This window comes from Muscardinus avellanarius (assembly GCF_963383645.1).
Source record: "Muscardinus avellanarius genome assembly, chromosome: 17".
Lineage (NCBI taxonomy): Eukaryota > Metazoa > Chordata > Mammalia > Rodentia > Gliridae > Muscardinus > Muscardinus avellanarius.
This window is the reverse complement of record NC_137803.1, coordinates 51,684,060-51,703,606: the sequence shown is the minus strand read 5'-3', so window position 1 is coordinate 51,703,606 and position 19,547 is coordinate 51,684,060. Positions and strand designations below refer to the sequence as shown.

At 42.3% G+C, this 19,547-nt stretch overlaps 1 protein-coding gene across 2 annotated transcripts in view; it reads left to right on the top strand.

The window, feature by feature from the left end:
- Nucleotides 1-19,547, top strand: part of LAMA3 (laminin subunit alpha 3) — a gene marked incomplete at both ends in the record, with an annotated part of 284,682 nt that overhangs the window by 146,267 nt on the left and 118,868 nt on the right. For both annotated transcript variants that reach the window (XM_080714582.1, XM_080714581.1), the window contains 6 exons: nucleotides 352-508; nucleotides 2,815-2,947; nucleotides 6,737-6,879; nucleotides 10,837-10,934; nucleotides 11,434-11,587; nucleotides 16,008-16,168. In XM_080714582.1, coding sequence (XP_080570708.1) covers nucleotides 352-508; nucleotides 2,815-2,947; nucleotides 6,737-6,879; nucleotides 10,837-10,934; nucleotides 11,434-11,587; nucleotides 16,008-16,168 — 846 coding nt within the window. The remainder of the gene's footprint in view (nucleotides 1-351; nucleotides 509-2,814; nucleotides 2,948-6,736; nucleotides 6,880-10,836; nucleotides 10,935-11,433; nucleotides 11,588-16,007; nucleotides 16,169-19,547) is intronic.

Genomic DNA, 19,547 nt, shown 5'->3' with positions numbered 1-19,547 from the left:
TAAGTGTACAAATGAATGAATAATAAAAAACCTAATTTGACTTTGATTAGTTGTTGGCAACCATCTAGACATGGTGAAGAATATATTAAAGAACACACTATGAATTATGCTAAATGACTTTCTCATTTTAGTGCTTGGAAGGAGTAGGAGTTGGGCGTGGTTTATATAAATATTTTCATGAATCAAAACAAGTTAGAGCATGAGTAGGGGGCCCACTCTCATTCATCCTTATTTAATGTTCACCATCAACTTGGTGGAGTTTGTTTAGCAATAACTACAAAGATTAAAAGATATTCAGATAACCAATGAACCTAACTTCCTGTGCCTACATTTACTTTTTACTTATAAAAGGCCTGAAGAGAATTACTACTTTCCGGATTTGCATCATATGAAGTATGAGATTGAAGATGGCACTGTGCCTAATGGAAAAGACCTTCGTTTTGGATTTGACTCCCTGGAATTTCCTGGATTTAGCTGGAGAGGATATGCTCAGATGACCCCAGTACAGGTACCCAGCACATTGGTCCTAGCTCATGGCGGGGAAGCCCGTGTACGCACCAGTGACAATCTCGGGGATCTCCAAATGGTGAACTGTCCCCCAAACTTGACTCCAGGGTTCTTTTTCTCCAGAGTCTGGGTTAGAGTTGCAGTTGAGGTTATATTTGGAGTTGAGACTAGATTAGGATTTTAACTGATTAGCATACATGTGAATTTCATAATTCACTGCTGATTTAATTCAGTCATCAAATCAGAAAATGAAGAAATTAAAGAAAATGCTGTTTATCTCTGGAGACTTTTTACAAAAAGAAGGAATTTTCTTAAATTACATTAAGTTATATGTAAGGGCATTTTTCTTATAGCCATTTGTGGAAAATAAAAATAAGTTGGCTTAATTAATACCATTGAAACTAGTGTTGCTAATTACTTGTCTTTTTTTAAACCCCAAATAACTATGTGAATAGAAACTAAGATAAAATGAGGAGTTTTAGTGTTATTTGATTTTTTTCCCCCTTATTTCTCCTTTCCTTCATTGTGTTCTATGAAGGCTCTGCATGTATAGACTCCAAAATGGGCAATACTGCCCCCTGGGGGGGTTACTGGAACAACCCAGGGAGCAGTGGTTGCCTTTAGTCCACACTGAATCACTGAATAAAAATAAGGTGGGTGGTTAAGTGTCCAAGGGGGCACGGAGATAATTTTTTTTCTGGAAAGGGGGCAGTGAGAAATAGATTTTGGAATCTATTCTTTCTTTGAGCAAGAAAATTTATGTTATTTGTTTACCTTTTTATTTTATATAATATTTATTACCAAAAAAATCCTGTAGAGTCATTGAGAAGTTTTGTCCTCAAATTTTCTTTCTGAGATTGGCCTCTTCAAGATGTTTCTAAGTAGAGAGATTCTGAATAAGAGAGAGAAACTGGTGACCATGGTGTCTTCAGAAAATGCAGGATTAGTATAGGAGAAACTGGGACAGGATCATAGTTCTCCTGGAGCCCCCACTGATTATAATACTGTTTTTTGTCCTGGCCAATTTCCTCCAACCAATCTTTCTTTCTCAAATAGGATGTATGGCCTTAGAACACCTCACTCTTCCCCTTGCATAAAATATAGTGATTCAGTTTTATTCAGAAAATATCTGGATTTTATTGAGCTATAATAGCACACAATTGACACAGATGTCCAAAGTTTGAAAGAATAGCTGGTCAACAGGAATAAGAATCATCCTTAGAAAAGGATGGATTTTCTAAGTCTTTTGTTCAGAGGACCTTGGTAGTGTTTCTTGAATGGCCATTTCTTTTACCTTATTTTTAATACATTTTTTGCATATTTTATTTCTCAATTTGGCACTAACACTAAGAAATGAATTCAGTCCAGTTCTGAGGGCCAGCAGGTGTCCTCACCGTGAGTCATCCGGAAGTCCACAGCTCCGGCTTGCAGCCAGTGACCTAACCCAAAGTTAGTTTTTGTTGCCACCAATATCTCAATATGTCCTTTTCATCGGAGCCAAAGGGGCTGTGGGAGAGACCAAAAGCACAACTGATTTGGGAATTTCCGTATTTCATAAACTTCTCTTGAGCCACTGTGGGTCTGGATGTGTTGTCTGTGGTTCCAAATCAAGATAGTCCTCTTTCATTGAGCTCATGGGCTCTGTGATGCCTACAGAATATTATGTGTGCCCTAGGGCTTGGAGACCCACATGACTCCTCTTCTAGGTCAAAAAGCCACTGTTCTCCTTAGATAAGAGCTTGAGATAAAGCCTCATAAGACAGAATAGAAATATTATAGGGGCATCTAGATTTTATCAGCATTGTGCTTGGGGTCTTTACCCTTAGCTCAGCTGTCATTATTTTCTATAACCACTTAGATTTTATATATGTGAAGTGGGTCCTGGAGGGTCTCTCTGCGAGGGTGATGGTGTGAAATAACACACTTTCCTTATCTTCTGCCTTTTCATTTTCCCCAGCCAGCGGTGGTGGTCCCTGTCACCGTGGCTTTCTTAAACTAGTCCATCTAAATCTCTTCTCTGTCTGACTGATTACACAAGGCCAAAAGAGGATCTCAGTGTGGAGGGAGTATGTTTTCACTGTCACTTTTATCCTAAGTGACTTAAATCCGTTGTTAGGACTGACTGTTTCACATAGTTACTTGGTCCTCATTGAATGGGAGTGAGTGGTGTGTGTGTGTGTGTGTGTGTGTGTGTGTGTGTGTGTACATCAGAGGTCCATTCATGAAACTTACAGAATATAATTATTGGTTGGGCGAGCATTTCTTTCTACCATTCTCCTAAACTTCATGGCTTTCTGGTATTTTCAGAATGAAGTCAGGATGATGTTGGATGTGGGGAAGTCGCATCTCTCCTTGTTTCACATTATTCTGAGATACGTGAACCCTGGAACCGAAACAGTATCTGGCCGTATTACTGTTTATCCATCCTGGATGAAGACTGGTGGGTCAAATTTAGAGCTCTTTCTCAATTAAAAAGTGATCAAGAAATAGTTTCTCCAATTTTCACAAACTCGGTCATCCTTAGAAAATGTTAAGCCTGGCGCATTGTCTGATTGGACACTTCTCTGGGTACCTTTTTATCTTTTAATTCTTATTTAAGTTTTTCTGTTTAAGCTTATTTAAGCTTTGCTGTTGAAGTATTACTAACTGCCATTAAAATGATAATAAGAACTTTTGTACCTTGGCTGGACCTTTTGGGTCACAGTGCCTTCACTGAGCAAAGTGGACTTATAGTTTATTTATGGTCAGAGGGCACCACTTTTTTTCGTCTTACTTGGAAGATCTTGGCCAACTGCCCTTAGTTCTCCCATTGTTTTAGGCAAACCAAGTAGTTCAAGGAGAAATGGGTGAGGATAGGAATTTTTAAGCTGAAGGCTGTAAAGCATAAAAAGCCCAACAGAGAGATGTATGAATCTCCTTCAGTGGTGAGGGACAGCAGAAGAGAGACAATTTCACCACAGTCAGAGAGGTGGCCTGGGAATTTGTCCTAGAAGGAACCAGGGCTTCTATAAGTCTCAGAGACAGACTTCAGGGAGCATTGAAAGTCTCCTAAGAGCCAGGTGTGGTGGTGCACACTTGTTATCCTAGTATTTGGCAAACTGAGACAGGAGGATTCCAAGTTTGCAACCAGCCTCAGCAATTTACTGAGACCCTGTTTCAAAATAAAGAATAAAAAGAAAGTAGGCCCCGGGTTCCATCTCCAGTACCACAGATAGAAAGAAAGAAAGAAAGAAAGAAAGAAAGAAAGAAAGAAAGAAAGAAAGAAAGAAGAAAAAGTTCCCTAAGGATGCAAAATGGCTCCACGGGGATCTTATTTAGGATCAAAATATAAGCATCTTTGTTTAACATCACAGCAGAGTTGGAATTGGGAGACGAAATGATGTCATATCCAAGTCCTATCAGCTTTGCCTGCACAGCTGGAGGTTAAGTACTAGCCAGTAGGAAGAACTGGCAGGCTGGCTTTATCAGGTACAGCTAGTCCAGCTCCCATTCCTTCATGCCATAAGCACTACATGGACTGCAAAGGGTTGAAGAGGACACAGAGCCTAGAGCTCTAGTAAATGGCCCAGGTGTATAGCTGGTCTTTTTTTTAAATTTTTTATTGGTGCACTGTATTAATACATCATAGTGGGATACAAAGAAAACTTTTGTAGACATACATGCACACATCGCCAGTCAACCCCCACCCGGTCCCCACTCCATTCCCTCCCCATCCCTCCTTCCCATGCTTGGCTTAGTGGTTGACATCTAGTATTATAGCAATTTATCCCAAATTAAAAATGATAATCTCATATAACAGTTTCATTTGTCTGATACCAAGCTTTTGATAACTTAAAGATAACATTTCAATATTTCTTTTTGCTTTCTTTCTTACCAGAGAATATTTTTTCTTTTTTTTTTTAGGTGAAACTATCATATATTTAGATATTTATTTTTCTGAAAAAAATCTATCCTAATATGGAATATGGACTCTAGATACCCAAAACAATCTCGAAAAAGAACAAAGCTAGAAGATGTATATTTTCTGATTTCAAACCATATAAAGCTACAATAATTGAAACAGTGTAGTACTGTTCTAAAGGCAGATATATAAACCATTGGAGCTAAATAAAAGCCTAGAGCTAAATTCTTCCATATATTGTCAGGTTATTTTTGACAAGGTTTCCATGAACATTTGGTGGAGGAAATAATAGTCTTTTAACTAAATATTGTTGAAAAATAATAATTACACGAAAAAGAATAAAATTGGACCCTTACCTAACACATATACAAATATTAACTCAAAATAGATAAAAGACCTAAATAGAAATCTTAAGACTATAAACTTTTAGAAGAAAATCTGGGTCATAAGACCTCACAACATTGAAATTGGAAGTGATTTATTGGATATGATTTCAATGGCACAGGCAACAGAAGGGTAAACAAACTCCCTAAAAAATAAAAAAAATTGTATATCCAAAGACAATGTAAACAAAGTTAAAAGTTACTGATAGAATGGGATAAAATATTTCCAAATGCTATATCTGAAGGTATATTAACCTTCCAACTAGAAATCCTGAAAATTAACAACAATAAAAGCAAATAATACAATTTAGAGATAGGTAAAAGACTAACATAAATAATGAATCTCCACAGATAACTTATCTTAGTTGTCTGTTGGATGGAAAATCTTGTTTCTCTCCCTCCCCGTCCCTTCCTCCCTTGCTTGGCTTAGTGATTGACTTCGATATGTTTAAGTACATTGTGTGTTTTAGAGATTTTCCTCTTTCCTCCTCCTTTCTCCTCCTTTAGGTTGTCTTGTTTGCTCCTCTATAGGATTTCCTTTTTCATCTAGAGTTCCTCCTATGACCCATTTCTTCTTAACTCTCACATATTAGGGAAAGCATCTAATTTCTTATTTTTTGTGACTGACTAATCTCACTTAGCATAATGTCCTCCAGTTCCATCCATTTCCCTGAAAATGAAATTGAGGTTTTTTTTTTTTTGATGGCTGAGTAAAATTCCATTGTGTACATATCCCACAGTTTTGTAATCCATTCATCTGTTGATGGACATCTTGGCTGGTTCCATAGTTTGGCTATGGCGAATTGTGCAGCGATGAACATAGATACACATGCATTAGTTTGGTAGTTTGGTTTATTTTCTTTTTGTATAGCTGGTCTTGTAGACAAAGTTTTCAGATTCCACATTCTTTTTAATAGAACCCTCTGCCTGCTGGATGACAATACCATCAGCAGTCTGCCCTCTATTAACTCACACAGTTGGAACACATTTTGGTTTGTTTCCTTATCCTCTGAGACAATTCTTCCCAAGTCTGGGTCAGGAGCTCACTTACATATTCCCAAGGTAATGTATACCTCCTCCCAATCACCACTGTCTACGCTGCACCATTATTTTTTTCTCCAACTTTCTAGTCTGTATCCCTCATATTCCCTTCCCCACTGTCAATGAGCCAAGGCCGTGCTTGCTGTGTTCACAGTGTTGGCCCCAGAACTCAGCTCCAGGCCTGGCACTTAGATATCTGTAGGACAAGCATGCATGCAAGGATTTGGGGCAAACAATGATTCTCAAGAAAAAGTCTCAATTGGACTCAGATGTAGCAATTTTATTTGTTTCTGAACTGTCTCCAGAGGTCCTTTATGTAATGCAGAGGAAAATACATTGCATCCTGAAAACTGCCGAACACCATGCTTTCTTTGGTTTTGTACGCTAAGAATTAGACCACTGAGCTACTTCCCTGGGCCTTTTTGTCCTTTTATTTTAAGTCAGGGTCTCCCTAAATGCCCAAGCTAGCCTTAAACTTGTGATTCTCCTGCCTCTTCTTCCCAAGTATGAATTTTTTCAGTGACAAAATAAATGCATGTTTATTAATAAAAATAATATTTAAGAATGTCACATAAATAAAATTAATTTAATGAAATAACATATTGAACACATACCATATGCAAGATAATCCTAACCATCTTATAGATGTTAGTACACTTATTTTCATACATTTAAAAGAATTAGTCACATTCTCAAGCCAGGTAGGCCAGTGCTAATATTTTATCAATATATTTCTGATCAGTTTTGGACATATGTATATGCCAAAACACAATCAACAAATCTAAATAGTAAAACCACCTTAAAGTTTTTCAGGTATAAGCTGGGTGTTCAAAACTGAATTACCTAAAGTCTTAACACTGGCTACTATAAAGATGCCCTGCACAGTTCTCTGTATTTCTGATAGGTGCTGCTCAAAGCAAAGAGATCACCTTCTTGCCGAGTAAGGAGCCAGCCTTTGTCACCGTCCCTGGAAATGGCTTTGCAGACCCGTTCTCCATCACCCCAGGGACATGGACCGCTTGCATCAAGGCAGATGGAGTCCTCTTGGTAAGGCAGAGTTCTGAATGGTGAGCTCTGAGGGATGCTCCCCCTTAGAGATGCTCTCGCCCAATAGCATGACTCAGAGTGCTGATAGGATGTCAAAATCACAGGTGGTTCTCTTCCACCACACAGAAACCTAAAGTAGCCTTTGCCCTCAAATGACATAGGAGCCAGCTTAAAGTTATCTTTTATGTATTTTCATCCAATTTCTCTTTGATCAAATAAGCAACAAAACAACAAAAATAAGTAAAAAAAAAAAACAGCAAAACAACCAAAATATAACTCATAGTGACTCAGAGTTATCAGATCAAGCAGAAAGCCTCCCTAAGCAGATGTGCCTGCCTCCCCAAAGCTTAATTGGGATATTTACCATCACAAATCAGAGGGGGTTTCTGGGGACCATGCAGAATAAAGTCAGAAGAACTAGAGGACAGAAGCCCCTAAAGGAAAGAGAGGGAAGAGGCCACAGGAGCCAGGGCTTCCTCATGACACTCCCCCTGGTCTCTCCTACCTGAACGTAGACAAGAAGCTCATCAAAGTGTTGCCTTTGACAAAGAACTGCTCCTCAAAGGCCAGGCTGTGTCTGCCACTGCTAATAGAGTAGCTGGAGAAGCCACGGGGAACTGGAGGGATGGAACCTGTTCTGTGAGACAGCCTGCTTTGATAGGTGCTTTGAGGTCTGCTTCAGCTTAGAGAAAGGTCATTTCAAAACAAAGTCCTTGACAAAGACTTGGTTTTGTGCTCTTTGAATGGAAACATATAACTTTTCCTTCTGGAACAGCCCCATTTTTTGGCTGTGCTGGCAAATCTTAGGCAGATGCCATAACCCCAAGCCTGCCTCATTGACTTCTTCCAAAAAAGCAGAGACAATATTTATACTTTCCAAATTTGGAATTGTACAAAGATAACATGGAGGTTTATGGTGCCCATTCAGTCCTTGTTTTTCTTTCACCTTCTTGACAGAAAGCTTTGCTGATTTAAAAAAGTTTAAGAGTGCTTCACAGTGTTAGAAACGAGGATGAGACTAACTGGGCATGGTGAGGCGCCCTTGCAATCCCAATATTTGGGAGGCTGAGACAGGAAGATCACAGGTTCGTGGCCAACCTCAGCTACTTAGTGAGACTTTCTACAACTTAGTGAGATCCTGTTTCAAGAAAATAAAGAATAAAAAACAGGGAAGGCTGGGTATGTAGCTTGGAGGTGGAATGCCCCTGGGTTCCATCCCCAGTGCCACACACACACACACACACACACACACAGAAAGAAACAAAGAAGCAAAGAAATGAGGAAGAGAGTTGGGCATAGAGACACATGGCGGTAATCCTAGCATTTGGGAGGCTGAGACAGGAGGATCAGAGGTTCGAAGACAGCCTTAACAAGTAGTGAGACTCTCATCAACCTAGTGAGACCTTGTTTCAAAATAAAAATAAAATAGGGCTGGGGGTATAGCTTGGAGGTAGAATGCCTCTAGGTTCAATTCCAGTACCAAAAAGAAACAGAAAAGAAAAGAAATGAATAAGTTAAAAATTCCACCGATGCCAATAATGGGTTCAAAGTTGGACAAATGGAAAGAAAAGGTTCATTATAAGTTACTACCATTTGGAGTTGGGTGTGGTGGCACACACTTGTAATCTCAGCATTTGGGAGGCTGAGACTGGAGGATCGCGGTTCACAGACAGCCTCAGCTACTTAGGCCCTTCGCAACTCAGTGAGACCCTGTTTCAAAATAAAGAATAAAAAAAATTGGCAGGGGGTGTAGCTCGGAGGTCAAATGCCTCTGGGTTCCATCCCCAGACCTGCAAAAAAAAAAAAAAGTTATTACCATTAAATCTAGAAGATGCTTAGTGATATTTGGTACTTGTACTTCTGTAGTAGTACATGTAGACTTCCCTATTGTAATCCCATTTCCCTAAAACTATTTTATTGAGTACTTATTATTAGCCTTTACTCTTCTAGGATTCAGGACCACAGAGTAATGAGGAAATACAGTCAGGAAAGCCATGAATAGAACAATAGCCACTTTATACCTTTTTAATGTGTGTGTGGTACTAGGGATTGAACCCAGAGGCATTCTACCTCTGAGCTACATGCCAGCCCTATTTTTACATTTTATTTTGAAACAGAGTCTCTAAGTTTCAGAGTGTGTCTGAGATTGCTGAGAGGCTGGCCACAAACCTATGATCCTCCTGTCCCAGCTTCCTAAGTACCGTGATTATAGCGTGCACCACCACACCTGGCTCATTTTTGTGCTTTTGTTGGTACCTTGTAATTAGACACCATAATGAGGTACAGAGAGATGGGAATATACATGCAGCCAACACTTGGCCTGTTTGCCTCCAGATTCCAGCCCACTCTCCTCTTCCCCATGTCTGTCTGTCATTGAGATTGGCATTGATAATGTTCTATATGTACACAGCATTATTTCATCTGTGACCTTCATTACCTCTATCCTCCTCCCTCCCTCTCTCTCCCAAACACCTCCGTCACTCCGTTGGAGTTTCCTTGATCTGAAGTCTCTTTTGCTCGACACTAAGTCCCCCGATCTACAAGCTTCTATCTTCCTCCTCCTACACATTTATCCCTGAGGAGAGAAGATGCCTTCTGGACCCTGTGTGAGTCTCTTGGCACTTGAAGCAAACACCCCTTCCTCCTTCCCTCTGCAGATGTGGGATTGCTAGAAAGCTGCCAAATGATCTGCATCTCAAAGCCCAGAGCTCTTTCCTGAAGAGCTGGTTAGCTGAACGTATGCTGTGGGCTTCACTTGGCACACTCAGGAGAACATGTTCTTCCTCTCATTTGGTAAACAGGCGGGAGGCCAATTCCATTCTATGAGTCACCAGGACCACAAAACCTCACTTTTTATGCCATGCCAGGTGAGCATTGCTCCAGCAGAGAGCCATCAAACACCATCTGCATTCAGTGTTCTGCAGTGATGGAAGCCTCTAGCTTCTCACAGGAACATCTTATCAGTCAACAGCTAGTATCTTTGCCAATTTTTGAATTTATAAGCCACCCAGAAGAGATAGTAAAATATCTCCTGAGATTTGAAGGATTCAGATATTCAAACTGAGGGGCTTATCTCCAGTGCATAAAGAACTGCAAAGAGTTGCTTTGTGGGTTCTTCTGAGTTGGGGTGAGGAACAATCACTTGATCTAGAGAAGTTAACTAGTGATCTTCACCTGGTTGTTGTTGTTGTTGTTGTTATTATTATTATTATTATTATTATTATTATTATTTACTTGGGATTGAACCCAGAGACATTCTACCTCTGAACTATATCCCCAGCCACCCCTTTTTTTATTTTGAAGCAGAGTCTCACCAGGTGCTGGGGATCTTGCTAAATTATGGAGATTTATCTCAAACCTGTGATCTTCCTGTCTCAGCCTCACAAGTACTGAGATTATAGGCACATGCTACCATGCCTAGCTCAACTGTTTATTATTAATTTATCTGGTATTCTGGCTTGGATAGAGAATGTCTCCTGGAAAAGGTCATGTATTAGCCATGCAAAAATGTTAAGAGGCAAATGATTGAATCAGAACTCTAACCTCATCAATGGACCTTGGCAGTGGGTATTTCCACTGAAGGATTAATGATTTGAATGCACTTCCTGGATGGTAAGGTAGGCAGTAGGGTAAGGCTAATGTAGGTGGCCCACTGGGGTGTGGCTTTGGGGACTTGTTTGTCCCTGGTAGCTTTCAACCCTTGCCTCGGCTTCTGGCCACCACTGAGTTGAGCTCAGGTTTCTCCTGCCACACTGTGCCATCGTGATGTCCGCCTTGGAGCTGGCCAACTCTGGACTGAACCTGTGAATCCAGGAGCCCCAAGTAGCCCTTTGCTCTTCTATGGTGTTCATGTCAGATATTTTGGTCACAGCGACAGGAAAGTGGACTAAAACAGCTAGTGTGTTTGTTATTTTGCTGCCAGAAAAACGAATAATCACCCTTTTTGGTCTTTGCTAGGATTACCTGGTGCTGCTCCCCAGGGACTACTCTGAAGCATCGGCACTACAGCTGCCCGTCACAGAACCATGTGCCCACGCAGGATCGCCCCAGGAGAAGTTAGTATGGGGCAGAAGGCACAGCCATAAAATCATTGGGCCTTCTCAGTTAGGAGCCTTGTATGCAAGGGTTCATGGTAGGCCTCAAGGTCACGCTGCAGCAAGGTGCTCTGGAGAATTATTTGTGATTTTTCTTCTGGGTTTTATATATGTCCTTAAGGTAGAAACCACAATGCACTTTACACACACTGCAGCTGCTTTACGAGTGGCCACCTCTGTCCAGCATGTGGTAATGTCACCGCATGCCCAAGTCATAACCTCAGGCTCATGCACTGGGTAAGATAAGAGCTTAAAATAGAACCTGAGTTTGTGGACCTTTGTTTCCTCCTTTCCTCATGCAGATGGGAATTTGCTGCTCGATTCCTGTAGTCGACACATATAAGAGTTAGTTGAAGGAATGATGCAGGGATGAGGAAGGTGAATGGGGGACTAAGAGTCCTGGGGATGCCTTGGGGATCTTGTTCTTGATTGTAACTGTTGTCTTTGGTTCTTGTTGAAGTTGCCTGCTTTACCAGCATTTGCCTGTGACCAGATTCCCCTGCACACTGGCTTGTGAGGCCAAGCACTTCCTGCACGATGGGGAGCCCAGACCCTTGGCAGTGAGGCAGCTCAGCCCAGGCCACCCGGTCATGGTGGACCTCAGCGGGACGGAGGTGAGGCAGCCTTTCATTTACTGTCAAAGCTAATATTATCTTCATGTCTGTATCTGCTCAAAATGTTTGACCACAGTCATTTCTCAAATTCTGAAAGAATTTCTCAGAGATATATTGAGCATTTTCTGAGTTCTTTGATGTCGACTGGGGCTGGATGATACTCCACACTGAGCCATGTTAAACTTGTTCTTTGAGCCGGGCGTTGTGGCGCACGCTTGTAATCCCCGTGCTTGGGAGGCGGAGACAGGAGGAGGCTTAAGAGACCCTGTTTCCAAATAAAACTATAAAATAGGTCTGGGAGTGTAGCCCGGAGGCAGAAGGATTTCCAGGAACCCCAGTAACCACCCCCCCCCACACACAAACTTGCTCTTTGAGTACTTTATAGACATGACTGGGGACAACCACAGAATCCTTTCCTTTGGTCCTCAAGACCCTTTGCCCAATGTGACTGCAAACCCTTCCAATCCAATAGAAAACCTTTCGCCCAATGTGACCTCAAATAATTAAACTTATGTATAATGAAGCCTGTTCCTCAGTTGCTCCAATCACATTTCTAATGCTCAATCATGCTCAGTAATATAGACATATTATCTGGTGGCCCGCCTATTCATGCAGATCATAGAATATTTCCATGTTTGCAGAAAGTTCTGTGGACAGCGCTGTTACAGATAACTGTGCCGAGACTGGTAGAATTAGGCAGTTAGAAGAGGTCTTGCAAATGCCCTGATTTCCTGTCCTGTGAAAGAAACCTTTGTACGTTATCCTCCTTTGAGCCATTTACCCTCTGTGTGAAACAGATGAACTTCACATTTGGATGTGAGTTCCATCCCCAATTATATCTTACTTTGAATATGCAAATATTCCAAATTCTTTAACTCTCCTGGTCCCAAGCATGTCGGATATGTGCTGTTCAGCCTGTGCCACCCACCGTGTCTCTTGAGGAGCCCTGCAGTAGCCCCCAGTTAGCACACCCCCATCTGCCCTTGCCCACTGCATCTCCAGTCTGTTCCTATAAGCCAGCATGCTTATCCTGATCCTCATTGCCCACCCCTGCTGCATGCGCGCACACACCACTGGAATACTACAATTGCGTTTATCTTAGGATAGAGATAAAAGTATTAGCACATCTTCTAAAGATGCCCTGCCTTCCTCCCGGTTATATCGTGCCACCTCGCGCTCTCTGTCCCTCGGCCACCTGATCTACTTTTGATCTCTTCGACTTTCATTTTATGCATACAGTGTTCTCTGTGGCAGGGGAGCCTCCCACTGCAGGCTTCTCCCTCTGCCCGAATCCTTCTCCCTCCCCCTGCAGCCTGCTTGTCTGCTCTTCATTCTGCACGCTCAGCTAGGTTGTTGCTCTCAGGGAACCTTTCCCCTCTCGCTCATCTCCTTGACTAGCTCAGGCCCTGTCTTACATGTTTCCATAGCACCTCTTTAGAGCGTTTAACACAGGTGTAATTTTACCTTGTAATTGCCTTGCTGTCTAATTATTGTGTTAACGTCTGTCTGAGGGCAGAGACCATGTCTGCCTGGTTTTCCATGATATGCCCATCACCTGTCTGGAGAATAGATCTGGAGGAGGTGTTCAATAATCCTTGCTGACTAAATCATTTGAATCTCCATTTTGATATCAGAGACATTGGTGTCCCTCTTAGCGCTGTATCAATGACAGGTTTGATAACCCTGCCCCGTGTCCTTACCCTAAGACACTGACAACTAAGAGAGGGCAGTTCTGTGCTAAAAAAACAAAACAAAACAAAACAAAACAAACAACAACAACAAAAAAAAAACAGCTTGACACTGGTTCCATTCAAATTTCCCGTTTAGAGATAAATAATTGACAACAACAGAAAACAAAGTTTTATTTCATTTTCATATCTTTTATCAGAATCCTTCATAACTCGTTTTTGACATCAAATGTATTTTAAACTCTTCCAATAAGTCTTCCAAAAATCAGTCCATAGGGCTCAGGGTGGGAAGCAGATTAGAAACTTGCAAGAGTGCTAAGAGAGCAGCCAATAACAACCTCTGGGAGAAAACCTGAGACGCCACTGACCCATGCTGGCTTTGCGGTGGGCGAAGGCAGGAGAGCTTTCATTTGGAAAGACCCAGGGGGGAGAACTGGGAATCACCTCTCCACACAGACCAGTGGCATGGCATACTTCACTGGAACAGTCTAAAGGCTGTGGATAATCCACATTTTCCCCCCTGAGGGAAGTCTTTCTGTTATTTAAGTGCTAGAAAAATCACTGAAAAATAGCAGTTATGTGGTTTAGAGCTGTTCAGAAGGAACAGTAAGTAAGTGTGGATTTCCTGGAGGCAAGGAGAAGACCATTTTTAATTAAGTGTGGTAAAGCTCACCCTGAGATCATGGGCTGAAGGCAGTTATACTGCTAAGGAATGTAATTCTAATATTAGCTCAGGTATTAAATATGAACACACACTAACTCAGTAATACTACTTCTAAGAATGGTATACAAATACTAACATAAGTTTATACGCATATGAGATATAATATTAAATGTTGTAGGGAAAATTGGAGACAACCTTCGTGTCTATCAATAGGGGGTTAGTTAAATAAATTTATATTAATATTATAGAGTAGTACACAGCCATTAGAAAAGTGAAACATATCTGCATGTAATAATAAAAACACATGAGCTGGGCGTAGTAGTGCACGTGCACACATGTAATCCCAGTACTTGGGAGGTTGAGACAAGAGGATCCAGGTTCACAGCCAACCTCAGCTACTTAGGAAGGCCCTTCACAACTTAGGGAGACCTTGTTTCAAAATAAAGAATAAAAAAATCAGGCTGGGAGTGTAGCCTGGATGCTCCTGGGTTCAATCCCCATCACCACACACACACACACACACACACACACACACACACACACACACACTACTGCTACTACTACTACTACTACTACTACTAATAATAATAATAATAATAACAACAACAATAACAACAACACATAAAATACTGTTGAGTGAAAAGATTAAGTCATGTCGAAAGCAATAGTCACAATTATAATCTTCGATGTTTATGTAGTGTATATTACAAGCCACATAGAGTCCTTAAGAATTCTCTGCATGTACTAATTCATTTAATCCTCATAAATGTTTTAAGAGATGGATACTGTTGTTATCCTCATTTTACAGGGAAGGATACTGAGACATACAGATGTTAAGTAATAAACCTTGGATTATGCAGCTGAAGGCGGTGGCCATGTTCCTAACCCATAGTGATATCAGGGAAGGCGCACATTTTTTTGGTAAAGGGCCAGATAGTAAATCTTTTCAACTTTGCAGGCCATCTGGTCTCTGATGCTACAGTTCAAAAGCATCCCTGCTTGCCTACTGTGATCAAGGTTTTTCTCAAAAAACCAAACCGTGTGTGTGTGCACATTCAGGCATAGAATATGGTTTATTTTTTGTGGCACTGGGGTTCCTGGAAACTCTTCTACCTCCAGGCTACATTCCCAGACCTATTTTTTTATATTTTTTTAATTTGGAAACAGGGTCTCTTTTTTTGTTTTAATTTTGTGTGTGTGTGTGTGGTACTGGGGTTTCTGGAAGCCCTTCTACCTCCGGGCTACACGCCCAGACCTATTTTTTTAATATTTTTTTTATTTGGAAACAGGGTCTCTTTTTCTTGGGTTTTTTTTTTTTTTTTTTTTTTTTTTGGTGGTACTGGGGTTCCTGGAAGCCCTTCTACCTCCAGGCTACACTCCCAGACCTATTTTTATATTTTTTTATTTGGAAACAGGGTCTCCTAAGCCAGCGAGGCTGGCTCCGAACCAGCGCGATCCTCCTGTCTCTGCCACCCAAGCGCGGGGATTACAAGCGTGTGCCACTACGCCTGGCTAGAATATGGTTTAAAAGAGTAAAAACCATGCTATGGATAGTCATTATCCTAGGAATGAGACACGTGCTGCTTTTACATTATTTTTATTCAGATAACTTGAAATTTCTTTAAAAAATAAAAGTGCCTCAAGGCACAGTTTTGTTCCTCTTATCCCTCACTGAGAAGTTTTTATTTCTTTACTTTACATTTGATAGCCCCCTTTACTGTACAAAACAAGTAGCTTAAATGCTTCTGGGTAAAAAGAGTAGATCTTTCTATAAGTAGAGTTGTTAGACTTCTAAAACAAAAATACAGCATGCCCCTTTAAAGTGGAAATTTATGTGAACAATAAATAATTCGTCATTGTTTATCTAGGTTTCAATTGTTTATTTCATTGTTTAGCTGGGACATCATGTATTTCCCCCCCCACTTCCATCCCTATAGAATCATATTCCTTGCTATGTTAATATATGTAAATGTGCCCAGGGCACCCTCTGTTTTCATATCCTATATGTAAATCTATCTGGTGTATTTCACATCTGGATGATGCTCTGTCTTCTCGGCCTCTCTGGCAGGTGGAACTGCATCTGCGGCTGCGTGTTCCACAGGTCGGCCACTACGTGGTCATGGTCGAGTACGCCACGGAAGCAGACCAGCTGTTTGTGGTTGACGTGGAAGTGAAGAGCCCCGGGTCTGTCCTGGCGGGCCAGGTGAACATCTACAGCTGCAAGTACAGGTGATCAGTCCCAGCCCTGGGAACGAGGAGAGGATCCAGCTGAGGAACTCCGCTTTCTATTTGCAGCCTTTTTTGCCTTTGAGGCAAATCTTGAAAACAAGCAGGGGACTATTATATGATCCAGCATCATCCCCAACACGGGTACTGAGAGTCCACTTTGTGGGCTTTATTTTCTCTTGCATTTTCCCAGGAAGCTTCATGCTTTTCCTAGCAATCTGGTTCATATTACTTGAAGCTGCCCAGCCTGGGATTTTCCATCACTCCAGAGTGGTACAGCGAACTCTGTTTCCACCTCAAAGGTTGTGCCAAGCACACAGATGCATGTGTAAAGAAAAAACCCACCTTATTCTTAATGCTATTGGGATATGCACACCTGCCTTCACAACACACCTTCAGCGCCAGAAATAATTAATGTTCCATGATCACCATGTCAAAAAAAATTGACAAAGGACTTTTAAAATTTGCCATGATAAAGTTTTTCTTGTCTGAGAGCACTAATTGACCAGGGCTTATTAAAAATAGTTTTCTTTGCCGGGCGTGGTGGCGCATGCTTGTAATCCCCGTGCTTGGGAGGCGGAAACAGGAGGATCACGCAGGTTCGAAACCAGCTGCGCTGGCTTAAGAGACCCTGTTTCCAAAAAATAAAAATAGGTCTGGGAGTGTAGCCCTGCGGGTAGAAGGGCTTCCGGGAACCCCAGTACCACCAAAAAAAAATTAGTTTTCTTTGTATGATATTTTAAGAACATGCTTTGATGAAAGAATCAGCACAAGAGCATTCCCACATGAGACTAATTGTATAATAAATGGCACTGGAACCGGGTGCAGTGGCGCATGCCTATAATCCTGGTACTTGGGAGGCTGAGACAGGAGCATCAAAGGTTTGAGAACAATGACACATGCAGCAACCTAGTGAGACCCTGTTTCAAAACAAAAAAATCAAAAAAGGACTGAGAATGTAGCTCAGAGGTAGAATGAATGCCCCTGGGTTCAATCCTCAGTGAAAGAAAGAGAAAGAAAGAAAGAGAGACAGAGAGACAGAGACAGAGAGAGAGAGAGAGAGAGAGAGAGAGAGAGAGGGAGAGAGAGAGAGAGAGAGAAAAGAAAGAAAGAAAGAAAGAAAGAAAGAAGAGAAGAGAAGAGAAGAGAAGAGAAGAGAAGAGAAGAGAAGAGAAGAGAAGAGAAGAGAAAAGAAAAGAAAGTAGGCAGTCAGGCACTGGAAGTCAGAGTCTTCTAAAACAGCAGGTGGGGAACTGCTGTAAACCCACCTGCTCTTGGCCACTTGAACACTTTATCACCTCTACTTTCATTTTGCTTTTTGTCAAACTCAAGGTGACCTGAAGTCATTGGACATCTTCCCCAACTGTAAAGATAGGACTTATACCAAGAGTGACTTTCAGCCGCTTAGAAGGAAACTTTTCCGAGACTTGATGAAATGGCTGTTGAATTAATGCTGTGCCCTTAGCAGCCCTGAAGCTGCAGCTATGAAGACTTTGTCTTTGATTTGGGTTGTTTTCTGTACAGGGGATTGAACCCTGGGCCTGCGCGCTAACACTGGCTGCGCCCAAGCTCTGTGTTTGCGTTAGCAGCCGGAGCATGAGACAAGCCGTATAGAGTTCCCCAGAGTGTTCTGCCGTTATCTGAAAATATGCCTTACAGTCCAGAGGTGACATCAGCATCACTAGACTGTGCGTTTCCACGGGGGTGGGCCACCTGTGCCTGAGTCCTGGAGACTGCTGGCTGCAGGCCTGGGGCTGGGCTGCTTCACGCCCATCCACACGCTCCAGCCCAGCTGTGAGCCCTTCCGCCTTCCACGTCACATGGTTTGTCCAGCTTCTCAGGATCTGAAGTGGAGATGGCTTGGGGGACCCCTGATGGCTCTTGGAAGCACATCAGAAGAACTCTGAGAATATCTAAGCCAGGCAGAGGAGGGATTCAAAACCAAACAAAGAGAAGGCACTCTTCAAGTCTTCCGACTGTTGCTGAGAGTGGCTTTGAGGAAGAGCTGCACGGCATTCCACAGAGGAGTCTGGTTCTGGCCATGACAGCACTTACAAGGCTCTGTCATTAGAATCCCAGGACAGAAGCCGGGCATGGTGATGCACACTTGTAATCCCTGCATTTGGGAGGCTGAGACAGGAGGATCACTGTTTGCGAACAGCCTCAGATTCTTAGTGAGGCCCTTTGCAACTCAGTGAGACCCCGTTTCAAAATAAAGAATAAAAAAATAGGGCTGGGAGTGTAGCTTAGAGGTAGAATGCCCCTGGGTTCCATCCCCAGACCCACAAAAAAAAAAAGAATCCCAGAACAGGACAGTGGTATCTTAGCTAGGGAATTACTTGCTTTGTATTTACCACTCCTAGGATGGTCCCAGAATTGTGTGTGTGTGTGTGTGGGGGGGGGATATTGAGGATTTAACCCAGGAGCATTCCACACCAGCCCTATTTTATTTTAAAACAAGGTCTCACTGAGTTACGGAGTGCCTCACTAAGTGGCTGAGGCTGGTATTGAACCTGGGATTCTCCTGTCTTAGCCTGGGATTACAAGCATGTACCACCATGCCTGGTGAAACCAGAAACATTACTGAAAGAATACTTTTTTCATGGACTTAACCATTAGAATTGTATTCTTTGGTGTAAAATCAGAATTTTTCAAGTGTTCCCAAATTCTGTAGCTCACTTGACAGGAGAGAGGGAAGGAGCACCAGTGGTGGACATGAGGAAAGGGAAGAACAGCCGAGCCTCAGAGGGGCCCGGCTTTCCCCTGATTTGACTAAGGCCAGTTATGCTTGCAGAAAGGGTGTGGGATGGTCCCCGGTGGGCAACTTTAATTGTAAATGGTCCCAAGAATATCGGTGAACTTCCAAGGATGCTCTGTGTTAAAGAGCTGTCGTCACTGCCCTGGGGTCCTTTCTACCAATGATTAACCAAATATTAATCGTCGGGAAGGGAGCCAGACCGAGGGGACGAGTTGGGCACGGCCTTCAGCTCTGGGAGGCACAGCAGAGGCCACAGCGGAAAGGTTCTTTTCCTCATAGATTGTGGACTGTGTTTTAGCCCATTTGTGCTGCTAGAACAAAATACCGCAGACTAGGTAGTTTATAAAGAAAAGAAGCTTATTCCTTGAGGTTCTGGAGGCTGGGATACCTAAGAGCATGGCACTGGCACCTGGCGAGGACCTCTGTCCGTGTCACCCCGTGGCAGGAGGTAGAAGGGCACGAGCACGTGTGCTCACAATGCCGTCCTGACAGCGGCACCAGTTATTCACTAGGGCTCCGCCTCGTGTCCTGATCACCTCCTCGAGGTCACAGTGGCAATGGAATCTCAACTCGAGTGTTGGAGGGGACATTTGAACCATTGCAGGCTGGGCCCTCATGTGCAAC